Source organism: Toxotes jaculatrix, chromosome 21 (assembly GCF_017976425.1).
Source record: "Toxotes jaculatrix isolate fToxJac2 chromosome 21, fToxJac2.pri, whole genome shotgun sequence".
In the NCBI taxonomy this organism is placed as follows: Eukaryota; Metazoa; Chordata; class Actinopteri; family Toxotidae; genus Toxotes; species Toxotes jaculatrix.
The window spans coordinates 9,574,862-9,595,955 of NC_054414.1; the positions used below are offsets into that span (position 1 = coordinate 9,574,862).

The window sequence follows — 21,094 nt, forward strand, 5'->3', positions numbered from 1 at the left end:
TTCAAGAGGAAGTTGCCACGGGGCTCTTGCACAATGTGTTAGCCACTTAAACAAACACACAGCTCGGCACATGACATTTAGTATCAACACCATGTGGTGTCACTTCATTCCTTTTGACTGTGCTAGTTAGCTTATTGTTAAGCACATTGACTAAATACTCAGCTGTATGAAAGAAAGCACTGGTGTTAACAGTGTGGTGACTGCCTGGTCAATTGGCAGCGAGCCTGTATGCCTCAGGCGAAAACGCCAGTGACAAGATAAAATATCAACTGACGAGTAAGTAAAACAATGCTTCTTCCTGGTTTTTATGCAACTTCTACACGGAGACCAACTCATTTTACCAAGAGAAAGGAACAAGCAGAGAATCTCTATTTCCTGCTAAAGTCAAAATTACTTGACTGGCCTCTTAACTCTATGTATTATATGGCATATCAATCAACAGCAAAACCTACTGTCAGTTACACTTAAAAGAGCTGTTCCAATTTGTGTGTTAAACTGCTGTCTCTGCTGTTTGCTGGTAATGCAAACTCGAGACTTCCTCCATCAGTTTCACATTAAAGCAGTAGGAGTTTACGAGGTCTAATCCCTTCCCCTTACTGACAGATATTGTCCTGAGTTTCATTAAAAACAGGTCAATAGTCAAATAAGTGCACAGGAGGATAAATGATAAGTTCAGTGTTAGAAAAATGTTAAAACAGAAGCTCAAGAGGATGAGTGGGGAGTATGGCCTGACTGCTGTGCCAATGCACCAAATGCAGAATTTATCGTGAAAGTCATTACAGAACAGGTATATCGCATAGTTTTTAACTGGCTCCACACCCCCAGCTACTATTTGATATCAGGCCATTATTTTGGGATTTATCAGCAGCTGACATGGAAAAAGCCTTAACTCACCATTTCGTCCAGAGCGTAGCGAAGTAAGCCATGCTCGTAGAGGATGAAGAACCTCCTCTGCCATTTCTGTTAAAAAAAAAAAAAACCACAGGGAAAGATTACTGACATGGTCACATGATTGATCAGTATCTGTCCCAGCAGTAAACATCAGCTGTTTATAAAGGCTGAAGCAATGAGAAGAAAGTGCACATATTTAGCATAGATTTGAAAGCTGTTTATTTATTATAAATTATTATAAGTAAGCCAAATCCTGCCATGACTGTTTAACAAACAGCCTTAAAAGTATGGATCGATATATCCTTCATAAAGCCACAGATTTTTTTCCATCGGGTCTGTACGTGAATCTGTAGACTTGGCAAATATACTGGTACATACACACAAACAGACAAACAGTACATACAACACACAAGTTCAAGGACACCTTTACGAAACAGTTGCCATGTAGCAGCAAACAAGTTCTTTGGGATACTCTCAGTATATACCACATCACAAGGTATTTAAGCTAGCTGAACAACATTTTATCATCATGATTCAGTTTGAAAATCAATCATCCAGCTTACAGGCTGTTTTTCCTCATAGCTGTAGGAGGAAATGATGTCTTGATGCAGAAAACAGATTGGAAAACTCCTGTTCGTTTTAGTTTGTTTGTTTTTAATGTCCCAGTCAAATGCAGGTACAGTGACCACACCTCTTGCAGGATCTACATGATAAATGCATACAACTGTGAACTGACATCTGACAATATCATGTCACACAATGTTAATGGACATTTAGCTCAGTGGAGTTTCATATTTCTGAAACTACAAGGTCATATTGAACGCAGTGGGGAGTCAATTTATCTCTTGGTATTTCTATTGATATCTGTGCAATTGACATGGTAAACAGAATCCATTGATCTTCTTCCACACTGGCTCGATCTGCTCTCCACTGCCCGCCTGTTATCTTAATGCACCGTTTTGTCCCAGTGTTAAATTTCCTGGGCTCCAATTCCAACAGAGCCCAATCCATGAAATATTGAGAGGTGCTTTGTAACCTAAAAGGCACTGGAAGGTGTCAAGAGGGGTACAGATAACCCTCACAGGTCATGTTAAAGGGACACTGCAGTCATGTCCACAGATTCCATTAAAAACAGTGAGATATGTAGCTCAGGAGGGGCTACTAAAGTTCAGTTATACTGTCCCGCCCTAAGCAGAGCCGCAGATCTGTAACCTGTCACACTAAAGTGGTCCTAAAGCATGATTCATCCAACACATCAGCACTTTTTGGTCTGTTATTTGTTTGCTGGTTAGTCAAAACCCAACCAACACTGCTCACCTCAGCACTACGTGCAGGCCACCAATTATACCCCCACAGTGAAAAGCTGATTGTAAGAATAGACAGAATAGACATGAGTGATGATGTCAAAGCGGCAGCAGACTGTTGACAGTAGTTGAGTTGAAGGATCCAGAGGTGCTTTTTCCAAAAACCCATATGGAAGCCATCAGTGTGGCTGTGAGAACTGGGACTTTTCCTTCTCCTCCCCCACATTCTCCCTACTCCTCTTTGGGATGCACCACCACAGTATAATCCTGGAGCTGATAAAGGAAGCGGTGCGACAGAGCAAGGCTCCCATTACATGATGCTAGGGGGAGCGCGATTCATGAAACAAAGTCAATATTAGACTCATTATTGCCTGAAAATGAGGCTTCTTCTGATAGAGAGCCAGGCCTCCCACGGGAAGCTGCTGAGTCCATGAAACAGCTACAGGAGCTGCAGTACAGACCTCCCGTTTGTCAGATGTCAAAGGAGTGCCAGAATGAATAACAGAATTAGAGGAAGGACTAGTCAAGCTAATTGCCTTTTTAACTCACCTGACTGCCACTGAGCTGCCCTGATACACTACACTTTATGCATCTCATACTCACATACATAGCTGTTCAACACAAAATCCTACAAATCTATTATCTCTTAGCACAAGCAGTAACCTCAGACCTTGGGTCAAAGAAAGCTGTCTCCTTTCAAGAATACCATTTTGTATTCATGAATTTCGTGAAGATGTACCGATTGTTCCTTCATTAAAAGGAAGTCAAAAACAATGCTCAATTCTGAATGTAATTAGTTTCAAGTTCAGCAAAGGTAAAGACTTTTCAAACCACTTACCCGAGATCTGTGTAAGGGATTGTCAAAGTTTGTTCCCTCGGGTGCCAGCAGCAACCATCCTCCATATATAGGTTTTGCCTGGTGAGCGGAAAACACAATTACTGTGCTGAAAGCAAACACTGAAACAGGGACATTAACATGTCGATTAACAGTTCAATTATGCACATGTTAATTCAATGTAGATGCAACTGCAGGCTAGTCCCCAGTTTAGGCCACAAGTTGTGACCCAACACCAGACGGCATTACACCAACAGACACAAACATTTTAGTTTAACTCAAGAAAGGTGTGTATTAGTCACTGGCTGCCTTGAGTTGACTGCAGGCTACATTCTCCAGCTGGCTGTGTTCCAGAGCACCATGCTGCCCTGGAATAAAAAAAAAAAAAAAAAAAGAAAAAAGGAAAGGCTAACACACATGATTTTCCCTCTGATCCTCTAAGTGGGTGGACTGGTGGGTGGAGGGGGCAGCAAGAGGCAGAAGTTAGCAAGAAAAACAGTGGATGAGAAACAGGAGAGGAAAGTGGTACAGAGGCCTGGGAGCTTTTGTGGCTACAGATTTGCAATTCAAACTTGTCCCGAGAAATTCAAGTTGGCCTGGCAGTCTTTCTTAAATAGTTCTGGTACATACTTGAACTGTAGCCACACTAGTAGTCAGCAATTGTTTGCTGAGCTAAAAAAGCCCTGCATAACCACTGTGGGGGCTGTGTGTAAAGGAGCATGCATTTTAAGAAATGTTTACACTCAAATCTTTCTTACACCGTAACAGCTTAACAAATTAAGTCCCTTACGTAATTCAACTGCACTCCCAATTCTATGGGACGGTAGCCTACAAATAAAGTCAAGCAGCTCTGACATTTACAGCCGTCTGGCACCTCCACGTTCCTCTATCAGAGGGTTTGATTACAGTCATAACTTCATCCCATGTAAAGCCAAGTATAATCCACCATAAAATACTCTTTCAATTTGATTACAGCAGGCCCAGCACATTTCTCACCTGAGTGACTCAGTAAACAAAGTGACATAACAGGAATTTTCAATCATAAGTCCCAACCATAGCCTTCGACAATCAAGAGTTTGAGAAGCCTTGTAGGAAAAACAACATCCAACTTTTGATGGACATTCAAAAAACCTGTAAGGTGACGGCACACAGGAAAAGTACTTTACAGATCAGACAAGATTAAGTTATTTAATTAGAAAGGGAAGTAAAGGCTGAGAGGGAATCAAACTGATACTGGGACACTAGCTGCATCCCTTCCTGTGGGAACAGCAGTCTAAACACCAAGGAGAAATACTGAGACTCAGCACAGTCTAGAAAAATGTCCCATCTCTCCTCACATGACCTGACAGCAGCCCGGATGGCAAGGCCTCCTGAGAGAGAGAAATAGACGAGATGAATCTAGGTCACTTTTTACCCTTCAATGGTTCAGTGGTTAAACGGAGTAATTTGAGTGTGTTTGTCTGTGTTCACTTTGCAACAGCCCCCATCCTCTTATTCCCTCCCATCATAAATGACTATGTAATACTGCCCGATAGCGTGGGCCTTTGAGTGGTGAGTTGGTGGGGAGGCAAAAGGAATGGCACAAAGTTCTGGCTCAGAATATGAACATTACGAGATTCGCAGGCCTTCGGTATCCTCCTTTTAAACCATGAACAACATGATCTGCACGTCTTGGGTCGTCTGTCTCTGACAACAAATGATAACCTTTCGCTAAGCGCAGTCATCACAGGATATGCTTGATAGCCAGTGGGTCAGAAATTCCAGTGGGAAGGACAAAAACCCTCAAGACTATTTCCATCCCGACAGGGAAGCCGCTGGTCATGATGGAGAACATTGCAGGAAAATGTGTATCTGTGTCCTCACGCGGCCACGTTGAACATATTACCAGCTGAAGAGGTGTCATTCAGATGAACAGTCAACCTAGATACAGGTGACTCTTAACCTGTCCCGTTAAACAGCTTATCAAAAGCAATGAGCACATTATAGGCCAACAGAGCTCAAAGTGACCTGATGCCACCATTCACAACCTGCCAATAGCAACAACACAGTCCAGGAGGGAGTGTTAATGGAATATCATCATTTGTGTTTTATGTTTTATTGGGAAAACAACAATGCGTTTCTAACAGCCTTATCTGTCTCCAACCCGTGGTGCCTTTAGGTGTGGACTTGATTGCTGGTTAAGAGAAACAACAATGTGGTATTATGTATTATATGGGACATTATAGCAAGTTTTTAAATATCTGTAACCCAAATAAAAGCAAATGACAGCAGGCTACTGTGCTGGAAGGCATGGAGCAGGGTGGAGGCCTATATCTGCATGAATTAAGGTCAATATGCGCCCTTGGGCTGGAAACTAATTATGTCCAATTAACCTAACTTTTGCACTTCATGGTCTGTTGACACGACTAACCCTTTAAAATGAGCACATCAAACACAAATATATGGACAGGCTTCCCTTTTTCCATTAATATAGGTTACACAGACAATATCACAGGTAGGAAATATAAGAAACCCAATGTTTAAAATAAACATATATGTTTGCTCACCTGATTTAAGTCTTCGTCGTTCATCAAATGTGATTCTCTGGGCTTAAAGCAGTTCTGGCATTTACTTTTGTTGAAAATGTTGGCTTGGAATTTCCGACAGGCATTGTCTTTGAATGACATGGTTGACGAAAAAGGTGACACTTGATGAAGCAAAGAAAAAAAAAAATCCCAAAAAGTCTTTGTTTGAGACACGAAACTGCTTAAATCTCGCAGCCAGGTGGGTTGGTAACAAACACAAAGTAATAAACAATATAAAGCGTAAAGTCCATTAAACAGCGCGTTTGTTCACCTGTCCCGGGTTACCTGAGGCGGCGAGCAACCTCTCGCTAAGTGATATCTATGACGGTCATCTTGAGCGAGGGGGTCGCCTCATGCAGCTGACGCCGACCTGCTAACTTTTGTTTTTGCACAGAAGCTCACGAAGGAAGTTGTCAAATAAGTTGTCGGGCGGTCTTTTCCCTCAGTCGCGTCCTCCGACGGGCTGTCGACGCTTCACAGGTGACATTCCGGGCCTTAAGCTAACTGCAAGGGTCCCGTCTGCCTCCATCGGGCGGAACGTCTCTACCGAGGGAGGGAGTCCACTTTAGCCCCTCTCTCTCTCTCTCTCTCTCCTTCTGCTTGTGTGTGTGTGTGTGTGTTTCTATCTAACAAGTGGTGCCGCAGTCATTGCCCTTAAATCTATTTCACGCTTCAAACATCTGCTCAAGGCCAAAAACCGTTATCCAACTTTAGCAACGCCATCGACGTCGACTGTCATGCCGATGGATCCATAGCGTCGGCGTCCACCGTCCGTCGTAGCTGCCTCCTCGCTGGCACTCAGACGCAGTCTGCGGTTGCTGTTTTCGTGAAAATCCTCGCTGGGGCCGGACAGCCAGTCGGTGGAGGGATGGGGCGGTGCTCGGGAGAGAGTAAAGTGGTGACTGGCGGCAACCGCGACCAATCGCATTCATCAAACCGACGGCGTGTCCAATAGGAAGCCTTAAAACAAATCTTCAATACTTTCGCTCAGGCTAGGTGGGCTTTAAAGAGCCCATGACAGCAAAAACTAACTTCCATGCAGAACTATGATGTTACTAGAAACAGCCTGAGATAATATTTTTCATTTTTAGTTTCTAGTTAAAAATACAGACTGTGCGCTACATTTATTCAGGCTGCCTTCGTTGTTAGTAGAGTTTATTTCTTTAACTGATATTGTTTGTTTTTTGTGTGTGGTGTGCTAATCTTCAAAATCCACAACAGAGCAAGAAGGGGTGGAGGGGAGACAGGGAACTATATGTCAGAACATTTCAATTTCCTTCTTTTTTTTCCTGTCAAAAACTGTCAAAACTGCCGAAAGCAATTGGTAAAGATGGCCAATAAACTGGATAACACATTGACCCTTTGGCCTCTCATGGAGGGTGTTCATGTCAGTCTGAAGCCATAACTACACAAAAGTACTACACAAAAACATGCCATCATGACCTAATAGTACAGTGACAAACAAATGAGAGTAGGATAGCAAAAGACCCCTACAGCAATTTCATCCTATGAGTGTAATAGATGTATTTCACATGCCGTACCACAACATGAAACACTGAAAGAAATTTCTTTTTTGAAAACAACAAATTAGCAAATAGCAGAAACAAAGCATGACATTTTGTGGTGATTTAATATGCTTACATTGTCCTATTTGTCTTGTCATTGGGGCTGTTTTCACAAGACAAAGGAGGCAATTTGTACACTACTACTACTATGACTACTAGTCCATGAAAGATACCAGTGAAGAAAAGGCTGTCTCAAACATACTGGTCAAATGCAAGCTTAAACAAAGTCTGGCAGGTGTTAATTTTAAACATGGAAAGTAATCCTGGTGTCTTTTGTGATTCCAGGCTCCAGAGCACCATCTGTTGGTTTTAAATTTCCAGTGGCTGGATCCCAGACTGGGTCAAAAAAAAAAAACAACAACAACAACAAAAAGGCCAGAAACAAACCAAATGGAAATGTATGAGTGATAGATAACAGGTGGGATTAAGTCAGTGTATTTTGTAATTCTTCAAACATGCAGCTGGTTTTGGGAGTGAAAATATGAAGTGTTGCTCAGTACTGTGATGTTATGAAAACACAATGATGATAAAACAATAGGTCGCTTATCTTATTGCACTATTAACACAGTCATGGAAATTTAGCAAGATGTGATCATAATCATAGAAGAGTTTTATACCTACAGTAGTCAAGATGACACATTTAATGGTGAATTCATTTCTGACATACTGTACAGAGAGAGCAGTAACCATGAAGGTATCTCTGCAGAGTACAGATAATCAGATCAAGAATGTCTGTCGTCATGGGCAGGTTTTTTGATGTCGACATGAAAGTGAAAAATATATATATATATTTTTTCAGATTCCAAGATAATGACCAAAAACTTGAAATTGTGTGGAAAAATATGTGATCAAAACACTCAAGCGTACATACACAACCTCATTCATCCTGTCAATGAGAATCCACCGGTTTACTCAGCTTGTAATAAGTCCAAGATTTTATTTTGGACGCTTAACAACAGCGATGTCAAGGTAACACATACGGTTTGCCACAGTCAGGTCGGGGTGAAACATTAAACAAAAATAAATGTGTTAAATCATCTCAGTTATTAATTTAACAGTCTATTGACACAGAAAAACAGTTCCCACATATTTTCTCTATTCAGTTTTGTGCTTAAACATGTTTGTGTAACCAAGAGACAACAAAATAAGTATCAACAGAGTAACAAAAATATAATATCACAAATCAATAGCAGTGAGAAACATGGGTGAAATGCATCCAGTTCCTGAGGGAATCTTGTGTCAGCCTGTATGGAGAGGTCATGGGAATCATGGGAAGCATTATTGATAAAGGGGTAGCACTAGTGATCGACAAAGGCTTTAAGATTGGGAAAACTATATTCAACCAACTTAAAAACATTTCAGATATGTAAGTGACTGACTTTAAACACCAGAAATACCTAAACATTCCCAAGCTCTGTGTTATAAAGTCAGTAATTCTCTATTTTTTAGAAGGCAAGCAGAAAAGCACACCAATGAAAATGTTTCAGTTATACTATGTTTGTGCTGTAAATGTTTTGGGGCCTTACCTGAACCATACCTTGCCCATCATCTTCTAGTTGCCATTTGCAGATGTTTTACCAATAGCTAAAACATTAGTTGTCCTCAAAAACTTTGCCATTGAACTTAATCCAAGGTTTTGCAAAACTATTCCAAAGCGATTCACTGAGTGAGCATTTCAGTGATCTGGCGCCATCATCAGTACAGTGAGGACATGCTAACAGCTTTGGCTTCAACTATCTGCTTGAAAAATTATGTAAAACCTTACTTTTTTTACTTTTCTCCATACTTTTGCCAAGCTACTTAAACACAACCTGCTCCCTTTTTGATGAATGGGCATAAATTATATTCAGCTGAATCGTCCAATATGAACGTAATTCCTGGAGAGACAGGGCTGACATAGGAAAGACAAATAATGGCTATCTATTACTGAAGCCAAGAGTTTAGTTGAGTTGAGTTCTCATGTTCATATATGCTTCGAGGCATTACAACTTTAAGCATTATTCATTACAATACCCTACAGAGGAAAACACAGTGTTGTGGCCCTGTAAAGTAGTAATTTGTGCTGTTCTTGGGCCAAAGATTTCTAACTTTTGTGCCAAATGCAAAGAAATAAACAAAAAGGTTCATCAGAACTTGACATGTACTGCATATTAACAATGACTCAAAACACGCACCAGGCAGCATCTAGAAGAGATTTGCTTTCTTCTTCATGTCATTACGTTTCCAGAGTGGAAGTCTGTCAAATTCTTGAATCTCCATGCCAAAGATCTCAAAGAATGAATCTGGGGAAAGGTGGCGCTACAAAGGAGAGACAAGGGAATAAAAGAATAAAGTTATTGTGGAGAGGCTCTACGTTAGATGGATTTCTCAACATTTGTGTTTCTGCATGAGTGCTTTTCTCACACTTTACTGTACCTCAAGTCTTGTTCTGTCAACATCTTTCGGAAGCTTCACTCGTCCTGTACTAGTAACTATGAGCATTTCATATGGGTAGACCTTGACAAAACAAAGACTGGTTGAGAAAGCTGATTTTCACATATGATACTGAAAAACAGTCATTTGAACACTTATGCTATGAGCTGTTGAGAGTTAGAACATCATGTACCACACAACTATGCATCTGTTGTAAAAACTACTGCACAGTTAGCATGGATATTTGCAGTCTCTAACACCAGTGCTTCAGCCTTTAGAGAAGAAAACGCTGTCAAGGTCCTGCATATATTAGCTTTTGTCAAAAGACTTTTTCACATATTTTGCTGTAAAGGAAGAATGATAATGAAGTTGTCCTTGAGAGCTCAGCGCACTCAGCACTATCCTACAGCCATAAAACCAGCAAGCTTGTGTTTGAAATCCATCCCAAGTTCCGCTGGATTGTATTGAAGTATTATTTGTATTTATTATTGCTGTTCTCAAACGCCATCTTCAAAGGATTATTATGAATAGAACATGATGAGTCTTTGCAGGGAAAACTCTACGCTCATACACAGTTTGGCACAGAATTAAACATGAATATATAAATAATACTTGCTTTTGGTTCCAACAAATTAGGCATAGACATTCCTCTTTCCATTCTTGTTAATGCATGTTGACCATCATGGGTGAGCTACAGAGTGAAACAAAGACATGCAGCAGGAAAATGTCACGGCAGGATGAATCACTTCAGAGCTGAAAGCCAACTGGCAAGATCACTGTTAGTAAAGCATATTTATGATGTGTATGATCAAAGAGTCAGTTATGTAATAGGTGCAACTCATAAATCACTAGAGATGTATACAGTACAAGTACAACTGTGAATTGAAACGGAGTTAACTGTACATTTCTTTAAATATTCAGATAGGACAGGGAGGTGAAGGTCAAACTCAACAGGGAAAGGAAGCATAACCAGGGATTCAAGATCACACAAAACGTCAAACAGTTCCTTTCACGTACCTTAAAATCTGCAAGGCAAGGGAAAAGGAAAAGTAAAAGCAACACAAAATTAATTTTTATTCACTGATTTAATATGGGTGCGATTGACAACGTCCGCAATAAATAATAATTGTCATGCACATACCTCTGTATCTGGCTTCGTTGTAGTGGGAGAAATCAGCTGATTGTGGCTGGATGAGAAGCAAACACATTAAAACACTTTTTCTCTCTACTTTTCATGGAATAACCTTAATATTTACACTCTAGACACAGCCACTCTGATATTTGTGTAGTTCAGAGTCAAAATCTAAATCGGTGAATACTTATATATATATTAAACATAAACAATCTGGTTAGCTATTTGCACTAAATTCAGTGTGCTGGATCCAGGGATTGTCACTTAATAATACTAAAGACAGTGTTAGGTGAGTAAAGTCGGTCTTACTGGATGGAGGCCATTGCGACCGTATCCAGGCAAAGAGGACGTTTGGGATTTTGGATCTATGTAAAAGTGAAACAGCAGTTAGATTAGCTCACCATGAGATGACTTACACCCAGTTGCAGCACTTTGCCCAGAGTAGATCAGACTTACTGAGTAAACTTGAACGTACTAGGTAAAGTACCTTGCCAAGTTCTTTTCTTAGTCTTTTATTAACTGTTCCGTAAAACTGACTTCTCAGTACTGCTCTATTTTTATAGTTTCTTTTTATAAGTTATAGTTTATATTTTCCACAATACATTTATTTAACATTTACATTTTTACCAACAAAAAACATTGTTTAGGTTGGACTAGGTTACCTTTAATGCTGTTAACCAACTTACATGCATTGAATTCTGACTTACACTAGTTTGACCTTACACAACACTGCAGGGGTCAGATCCTGCTCAAGGATTCAAATAGTCTTTAGCTGCCCTCCTGTTTGGTCTAACCAAAACAAAACTAACTGACAGGACCCTTTATTAAATCAGTGTTTTAAACATGTAGGCATCTGACAACACAAAGATGGTGTTGATGATTACTAGCTTTACTCTAAATGTAAGCATAAGTAAGTAGAGTTCAGGCAATGAGAATAAATCAATAGAATACAATACAAATGCCTATCCTTTAGAATGACACAATTGAGATAACCATCAGTAATTTAAAATATGACTTATACGATACCTTGCTGTTTATAAATTGGAGGCCTCTTGTACATGTGGAAGCCTTCGTCTGCAGATAGAAAAGAACGCAGGGTTAGCAGATAATTCTTTCAAAAACATTACACAACAGAAACAAAATAATGTGGTGTCTTTTTTGATTGAGTACAAGGCAACATCACAGATTTTATAATTGAGCATTGGTGCATTTATTTACTCAGAAAAAAAGTGTGGCACAAGGTGCAGAAAAGGTTTAACACAGAACTTTATGTTAGATTGTGCTGTAGCATTAACAAACCAGACCTGCAAAATGACAATGCCATAATGAACACGCTTAAATTTACAAACAAGTGTAGTAAGCAAATTCGGAATGAGCATCATGTAAGACTCTAATGTTTGATATTGATTAATAAAGACTCTGACTGAATAGAGGTACATTTCACTCACTGTTGTACATAGAAATCAAGGCCCTGTGGGCTGTAAGCGAGCTGTGACTGATCTTCAGTTCCCACAAAAGACACATGCCAGCGACTACTGTTCATAGCTTTTAATATCTCATCCGCACAGATGTCAAAACAGGCTTTTTTTTGTTTGTTTGTTTTTTAAACAAAAGCACAGCACTGCTATAAATAGGATGTAGAAACATATGTGATTGAAGTTTGGCACAGGCACATGAATATTTATTATTAATATTTATTCAATCAAACCAGAGAAAAGAAAGAAGCTAATCATGCAAAATGGGTAAAGAAAAAGAAAGTAGAGAGAAGCATCTGGATGTTCTATGGTGTATTTTTTTCTGGGGTTGTACTCGAGCTGTCTCCTCGAGTCAAGCTGTGATATGAAGAGTCTGTGTGTCTGACACTTTCTGTGAGCTTTGACCACTAGATGGCTCAGTGTTTCTAAGAAAAAACTGAATCACATCTCTGTGACATCCTTTGCTGTGCTTGCATTATAAATTCTAAGGCTGACCCATGAACCTTAAACCAGTTTCTTGTTAGAAATTTGGGTGTTGTATAAATTCACTGCACTGTTTTAGTTAGGGTTGGGAAGGGGCGTCTTACCTTTGGTGTGAGGGAGAAAGAGGTGGCATAAAGGGGAAGTGGAGCAGGTGTCATTGTTGCCAGAGAATAAAGAGGGAGAAAGCATCAACCCTGTTTGTTATTCCACAAAGGCAGTGGGAGGAGGAGGGGTTGTGGAGACAGAGGAGATAAAGGAAGATGGTGCAACAGAGAAAAAAGTGAGCAGAGCAGGACTGGTCTCTTTTTTATTTTTTACTTTGGAGTGCTCCTCTCACCTGGCCTGTGGAAGTGCTGTGGTGCTCTGGACATAGTTGGAGTGTAGCTGTGACGGTTGTACACTGCATGAACTCCGAAAGATCCATGGCTTGTAGATTTTGGTAAGGATTTCCTTATTTCAAAACTCTCCTTGAAATTAGAAAGACACACACAAAAAAAGTGTGAAAAAAAACCTGTGAAATATGCTACAATTTAAAACTCATTTGTGTCAGTGAGTGTTGAATGCATATGATTTGAATGTGGGTCTGGTACATGCTGTGTGTGATCTTGACTGTGTAAAGCCAATAAAAATACTCACCTCTGTGGTTTCAGATACATTTCCTGTTGACTAAATCAGAAAGACGGAAGAAGAAAAATCAATGTATTGACTGAATCGTACATCAGTATACATTCTGATATATGTACAATTCAGGTAAAAACCTTGTATCTCCAAACTTGCCAGATATGAAGATATGAAGAGGATGACTTCATTCTAACTACAACACATCTCATCTTTTTTTAAAATTACTTAGCTGTATGAGAGGAGGTTATAAGCTTGGAGTTATAAGGTTTTCACATGAATGCAGACATATGAAAGGAAGGAAACAAAAGGATTTGATTGTAAAGGTAGTTTTGTCTAATTATTGTAGGTTAGTTTCTGGAAGCCTGGCAGTGATCATTAATGCAGCCTCACTCACACAGTAAGCAACAACTAATCAAATATGTTGTTTTTTTTCCAATTAGCTCTATATTAAAAGTAAATTGGCTTATTTATTAGACAAATTCTTAAAAATGGAAACTATAGGTAGAGAGCAAGTATCCTGTGTATCTGCTGTGACTTTAACTTAAAACATTTAAAGTAGTTTGTGACTGTAGAAAGCGAAACTAAAAGCTCTATTGCTCCAAAACGCATTTAAATACACATCTCTCCCATTTTTCACAATTAATGTGTTTGCATTTTGGGCCAAACACAATTAAATGCAAGAACTAAAATGAAATAATAATAATAAAAAAAGGAGTTCACTTGGTTTGATTCAAACCAAGAAAAAAAAAAAACACCAAAACAATGACACACAAAAAATGTCACTGCATGACTTGGAGCATTGAATAAAGTTACCTCTGCAGGGTTTTGTCTGTCTTGTCTGTTGCCTTTGTTGTCCAAAGCAGAGGAGTTGTCGCTCACAGACTTATAGGATATCATATCAGGATGCTCTATATCATATATAGCCTTGACTCTGGGAATTGCTGCTAAGTCTCGGTAATCAATGATCTCATTATCTACTTTTGCCTGGGACCAGGACAGGCAGGAGAGGGAGAAGAGACGGGTTGAGGAGGACACAGAGGATGGGAGATAGAAGGATCAGACAGTACACGTTATGTCAGGTGAAAGGTCAAAGGTTGCTTATTACATAATTTCAGGGAAGAATGAAACTTTAATCCCACAACACCATGTTGATCTGCCTTCGGCTCTGAAGTGAACAGACTGTATTATTCTGTAAAGTGATAATCTACTGTAGAATCTGTTTCTGTCTACTCTATAAATTATTTCACATGCTTTCAAATACAAAAAGGTAAATTGTTATGTTATGGTAGGTGACTTGATGGGGGTAAAGTTTACTCCATACAGTAAACCAGCAGGGTATGGATCACGAGAGAGTGGGAGGAGGAAAGAAAAGGAAATTTGTTTCTCTAATCACATTCAATCTGAATCGCCAAAGCATTCAAATTGATTAAACAAGTAAATCTAAACTCCTATTCAATATGTGGTTGATTTTCTTAGAATATTAATAAATTCACAGAGAAAATTTAAACAGCATTGGCTCTTCATCATTCAACCACAATTGAAATCACATTTTTTCTCTCACAAGCGAGATGAAGCTAGTTCCGATCAGTCAAGGTAAAGTTGAAAAAATATGTTTACAGAAAAATGTAATTGTTTTCTTTTTTCAAATGTTTTTTTTTTTCTTTTCCACATTGGCTATTTTCCTAGATGTATTCAGTTACAACAAAGACATATCTTGCAAGAGAGACACTTTGTCCACACGACTCCCCTGTATAAATAAAGGGATAAATGAAACGTAAATCATCCGACGGTGAATTGTGCACCATGGCAGACACTGAACTGATGTTATCGCCGGAACTTACACAGATGGTTCGACCAGGACTCCCTGGAGTGCACGAGCCGGGCCTGGAACAGGAGCTTTCAGATGAGGATCTGGTGGGCTAAGGAACAAAAAAAAAAAAAACTGTTGTGTTAGCTTGATTCTTAGGATGTTTCCACTTCAGTTTAGATGCTGTTATACAATCAGCGGTGCCCTCGAAACATCTCGTCACATGCACACACAACTTGGTTCTTGCATTAAATCTGGACCAGTTTTTATTTTTAAAAAATCTTTCTGCCTATTTGCACAATGACATCAGTCAGACAGATAGGTGCAACATCTTATAGTGAGAGAGCACACTGGTGTGTGTTAAATTGTGCAAATTCTGGCAGATTGCAAGGCCAGAAATAACCACAGCCAAGCGTGCAGCACTGTCAACAAAGACAGTTCATATGCTACCACTACCTTCCTTTTAAAATGTTACGTATGAAATGTAATACGGTATATAGTGTATATAGTTTGCTCTACAAATTAAAAGCTTTTCTTAATCATTCATAGATGCAAAAGAGCAAAGTGTTCATGTTGCATGTGAAACAAGCACGCGTGATTAATCTCAAACTTCGAGAGATGACAGCCTGCTCACTCCAGAAAACCATCAGAGCAAACGGCAGACGAGCTCACAATATTAACCTTCAGTTCATGTGGGGGGAAAAAGTAATCGAGACAAGGTGTTTTTGGTCTGCTGACCTGGGAAGGAAGAGAATGTGAATAGACATGAAATTATACAGCTAAAAGTCTTTATCATGTTGGACAACAGCTTACACAGATACCACACTCAGATCCTCTTTGTGACAAAGGTCACAACAGCTGGATATTAACAGCTTATTTTGAGAAAGTTGGGGGAATGGTATCATGTTGTGCTGCCTCCAACATATTAAACTGCGTCTCACACATAGAAATAAAGTTGAGTGTTAAATTGAGGAGAACTTACCCTGTTACTGTCCTCAGTTCTGTTGTTGTCTCTGCAGTCTGGGTGCCAGACTGTGGATCCTGTGAACAATTAGCAATTAGCTAGTGCAAAAACAGTTTACATAGTGACAAAAAAACAGCTGGAACTCCAAACACTTTGTTTTTCTTCACCAAACAAGGCCTTGAATTTCAGCATATACTCCAAACCAAATCCATATTATCACCATGGGTTTGTTCACTCTAGATCCACAGAATAGCTATGATCTTAAACTGACCTTGCAGATACATTTCTTCTCCTTCTGCAAACATTTTGTCACATCGGCTGCATCTCGCACAACTCGGGTGATAATGTTTGTCCCCAGCCTACAGCAGATAATGAGAACATACACAAATTACAGAAAGCGTGCATGTTTGTAAATTAGGAGCATGACTTTGCAGCATGACTTTACCTCGAGGACTTTTCCTGTTATAAACTTCTGACATGCCTCACACTGTACACCAAACTTTATCTGGTAGTCTCTCTCACAGTAGGGGACACCATCTCTGGAAGATAAAACATTTAATATTAAAAACACACATTTTCTCATTCATATTTATATTGACTATATTCCTGATATAGTGGTGCATTTTTATGAAGGCAAGTAGTCAGAGGATCAAGAATGAGAGAAGGTATGAAAAAGAGATTTGCATTTACTTGCTGATGTATTCTCCGCTCAGCACTTTCCTGCAGGCTTTGCACTTGAAGCAGCCGAGGTGCCACTGACCACCCAAGGCTAACAGAGCCTGGCCATTCTTGATGTCTCTACCACAGCCAGTACAGTCTGAAAATACACACATGCATGTTCACTGACAGAGATCTGAACAGGTTCTTGCCCCATGTGTAAATTCATGTTTTTTTCTTTAAAATTCAAATTATCCTAAATGTATTAGGCCTGTTTTTTCTGTACATTAGATCCAGTATCTCATTTCCTCTTAAGTATTTAAGGTTTATACATGTGTAAACTGAACATTAAAAGTAAAAGGCCATCTGATATCAGAACTAGAGCTTTTCTCTCTAGTTCTTTGTGTCCTGTCCTGTAGATTCTCTTTTAAACAAGCACCTTTCTGTAGACTCCTGCAGAGAAATCTTCTTAATCCTGGGGCTTTGTGAGCCTGGATCCTCTATTGATCCCTGCTGTAGCCCTAGTTGTTAGGCGGATAAGGTCGAGCTGAGGTGGAGAGCTAAGTTCTACTTCATCTCTTAGTCCACACTGAGTCATTGACCTGGCAGGGTCCCAGGAGAATGACCAGAGACTGACCACATTTGTAACCTCATGTCAACTCATTGTAGTGAAAAACAAATCCAGTCTACCTGGGGAAGGTCAGACTAGAAATAGGGACAATGTTTATCCTGCACTCCTGACAGAGAAAGAACTTTCCAGACATTATAAATCGTCTCCTGAATGAAAGCTGAACATGTTTGTTGTAAGGTCCTGCAGAGTCGTGATGATCCCTCACTTTCCACATCTTCTCCCATAATGGCATGAAAATCAATCGTGGATGTACTCAAAAGACTTGTTATCCAGTTATAAAAACAAACTGGAGCTTCACCTTAAAACACGATGAAGGAAATGCACACACTGGAATATAATCAGGTGTTTCATGTGCAGGAAAAGTGTGATGTGCAGACCCTGAATGGCTTGTCATCACAAGATAAACTAAATAAACAGGCAGCTTGTATTGGAGCCACGGTTGGACAGTGTTCAGTGCACAATCCACTGTCTGATCAGGTCTGCAAAGGATCAAACTCTTTGATCTATTTTAAAGCTTCATTAATAAATAGTTTGGACCTGCAATTTATGAAAGAACGCACTCACTACTAGAATAGTTGATATCATTGGGAGTGGGAGATGCTGGTTGCATGCAGCGCTGACAGAGGCAGTCTTTTCCACTGAAGGTGACGCAGTCTCCAGCAGGAAAGGGGTGCCTGAGAAACAGAGGAAGAGACAGAGGTATACTCCACAAAACATGTTTGCAAAGCTAAAACTCCCACAGTGTATATTTTTTCTTTCAAAGTTACTTGCAAATGGTGCACACAAAGCAGGCTGGATGATAGGTCTTCCCCAAGACCGTGACCACCTCTCCCTCCACAAATTCCCCGCAGTTGTTGCAGAGTGTGCCGTGAAGCCTCTGGAAGTCCAGCGGGCAGAGGTAGTCACCATTCTTCACGAAGAAGCCACTCTGAGCCAAGTCGCATCCACACACTGCACACAGACACACATTCATAGAAGAAGAAAGAGAGATCAATGTTGAAAAATTTAATATCAGCAAAAAACCTCAGCCAAACAATACTAGAATACACTGAATACTAGAATACATTCAGAAGTCCCTTTGCATTTGAACAAGGTATTTGTGTATTTTTACTACATGATACACCTACTTTACATAAAATGATTTATTTTTATTTTGGGTCAGTAACAATAAATTCACAGTTTAAAGTGTTGCCTTTTTTCAGGCTGTTGTCACAAGAATAAATCAACAACAGCTACAAAATCTAACAAAGGGAGGAGATCAATGCTATTTAGGTTGTCTGACCTCATGATTGTGCCAGGCTTGCTGAAGTGTTCATGTGTGTTTGTATGCATTCAAGTGTGTGTGTCTGAATGTGTGTGTGTGTCTCAGTGCTGCTCAGCCTACTGACATGTTACTGACATGGAGGCAGCTTTCTCTCAGCTTGTTTGGAGTCATCTGATATGACCAAACTTATCTCTGACACCGTCCCGCAGAACCTGCCACAACAGAATGCACTGAGATGCCAAAGACAGATTTGTGCTGCTCTATTCCTGTCCTGCTGTGAGTCACTCACAATGGACACAAGTTTTATTTGAAAAATATCTATTTTTAAGTCTGAAAAAAAAAAATGCTTCTACATTCCATTTACCTAAAAGTTAAGACAGATTTTTGTTAGACTTATGATGACTCCCACAGAACTCTTCCATCCCCACTGTTAAAACACTGAAAGCTTCTCTGCTCTGAAAGTCCCTTTGTTTTCTCTGTGCTGTAAACATCATCACAATGTGATGAAAGGGCAACAACACGAGAAGCTTGTCAGTGTCGATTAGCGGGGACAATAGGCTGCAGAGGAAATATGTTTTCCACGAAGCAGAGTAACACTGGTGAATGACTGTCTGACAACCCAGGAGGTTCTCACAACAGTCCATTGTGGATGTAGACTGTTTTGTAATAAATTGAATTTGATGGCACCCATGGGCTAACTAATAAATGATATAAAATAAATGATAGCGGCTTTATTGCACCCTAAATTGTCAAATGTTACTTGTGTTGTTGCCTGCACGTAACTTTACAACAATGAAGATTAAATGTTGAAATCGCTAATTTAAAATCGACCACCCACCACAGAACGCCATTCATGTTACAGAGCAGTCTTTTTTCAAGCAATGCTTTGGAACAAAAGTCAGGAAATGACTTGATTATAATATATTCAAGACAGTCACCAATTTACCTACACTGCACATGAGGAATTTTGTTCACTGGTTTGCTCTCAAGTTTCCCAAATGTCTCAAATATAGCCCAAGAACACACTGAGCCTGCTGGATAAAGTCTATTCTGACAGAGGTGTGATTGCACAACTGCCCAGGACAGCACTTGGATGGCACTCACCCTTACAGGTGAAACACTTTATGTGGAAGTGATTGTTCTGGACTCGCAGCACCTCTCCTTTGCATTGCTCCATACATCTGAAGCACTGGATGACCTGCTTCCCTGCAGGAGGACACGGGTGGCAGCCATCCTGAGCATGCAGCGCTACAGCGAGCAGAAGGAATAAGTGAATCAGTGACATGTGTCAAGTGAATTTTCACTGTTACATTATCATTCAGAGCTACAAATGTCAGCCTGATGGTGGCACAGGAGTCAGTCAGTGGAAAGTCAGGGGATTGCCTGAGTCATTAAGGTTCAACGTCTTTGAATCCATTTCATGGGAAAATCCATCCAATACTGGTTGTTGTATTTTAATTTGGACCAAAGAGCAAACATCTCTCTCTGTACAGTAGGTTTATCCTTTTTCTGGCCAAACAGTCATTACAAAGCAGTAGTCCCTCAGAATTGTCCATTCGGCGATTACATAACTGGACATAATGTACAGGCATGCTCTCATTTGGCACAGAAATACACGCACATATACAAATACATACATACATGGTCAAAGTAATCTGCGGTGGCTTTAATCCAAATGATTACTATCTCACAAAAACAGACAAGAGCTCACAAACAGTCCTTTATTTCTCTGCAGAGAGGTAAAATACCATCTGTATCATGTGGTTTTGGAAGACTGAAGCTCAGCCTGATTCCTTCTCCTTCTATTTCTTTCATGTTTATATGGCAGCAGAAGCAGTGGATGCCTGTACAATCTAATCACGGCCCACTTGAAAGGTCCTGAATGTGATTAGCAGAGGAGAGAGAGGAAAGAATGTGGCACGTCGAGAGCGCTCCGTCTCCCAGTGTGTGGACACCCAGCGTACAAATAGATGAGCAGACACGAACTTAAACTTTTTTTTTTTTCATACACCCTTAGTCACAGAAAAGTTAGAAAAGCATCCAGAACAAATTCACTTATGAGGCGACCAGCAGCTGGAAATAAACCCTAAATAAATATTATCTAGACAAGTGGTGGTTAAACTTATTTGACTTAAACTGAAAGATTTTCACACTTGGAAAAGCTGGAATTGTTTTCTGAGCTGTTCTGGTTACCCAACTCAGCCTCGTGAACACTAAGACAATTGAGTCAAGCACCACTGGTATGTGGCCCCAAGTCTGCCTCACTACAGGAGAGATTTGTTACCATGGTAACAAGCATGTAGTAACAAACTAGATTAAGAAACCATGCCTCCAAAAGGTTAGTATAAAGTTCATTGTAGCTTGTTGTAAAGTTTTAAAGACATAAGTAAAACCACTGTGTACATTGTGCAGTGTTGTGGTGATAATAACCTTCCACCATGAGCCATGCAAAATGTGTTAGTCATGACTTTTTATGTGACAAAGACCAG

At 39.9% G+C, this 21,094-nt stretch overlaps 2 protein-coding genes across 7 annotated transcripts in view; both read right to left on the minus strand.

Annotated features, from left to right (window-relative positions):
- Window positions 1-6,425, minus strand: part of si:ch73-103b11.2 (early endosome antigen 1) — a 47,177-nt gene extending 40,752 nt beyond the window's left edge. For all 6 annotated transcript variants that reach the window (XM_041066439.1, XM_041066437.1, XM_041066438.1 and 3 more), the window contains exons 1-3: window positions 5,577-6,425; window positions 3,034-3,111; window positions 895-960 (exon numbers count right to left, since the gene is read on the minus strand). In XM_041066439.1, the coding sequence (XP_040922373.1) occupies window positions 895-960; window positions 3,034-3,111; window positions 5,577-5,696 (264 nt within the window). In that variant the 5' untranslated portion in view covers window positions 5,697-6,425. The remainder of the gene's footprint in view (window positions 1-894; window positions 961-3,033; window positions 3,112-5,576) is intronic.
- Window positions 6,426-8,101: 1,676 nt separating this feature from the next.
- LOC121175630 (actin-binding LIM protein 1-like) lies at window positions 8,102-19,890 on the minus strand. The gene is made up of 20 exons (XM_041029441.1): window positions 19,710-19,890; window positions 18,109-18,292; window positions 17,906-18,015; window positions 16,744-16,870; window positions 16,499-16,592; window positions 16,325-16,412; window positions 16,072-16,130; window positions 15,771-15,827; window positions 15,124-15,201; window positions 14,096-14,266; window positions 13,298-13,327; window positions 12,999-13,128; window positions 12,766-12,855; window positions 11,730-11,777; window positions 11,013-11,068; window positions 10,713-10,758; window positions 10,589-10,596; window positions 10,188-10,262; window positions 9,575-9,655; window positions 8,102-9,457 (listed from the first exon to the last, which is right to left on the minus strand). Exons 1-20 carry the CDS (start codon window positions 19,888-19,890, stop codon window positions 9,344-9,346), a joined length of 1,827 nt encoding a protein of 608 aa, XP_040885375.1. The 3' UTR covers window positions 8,102-9,343.
- Window positions 19,891-21,094: the final 1,204 nt, after the last annotated feature.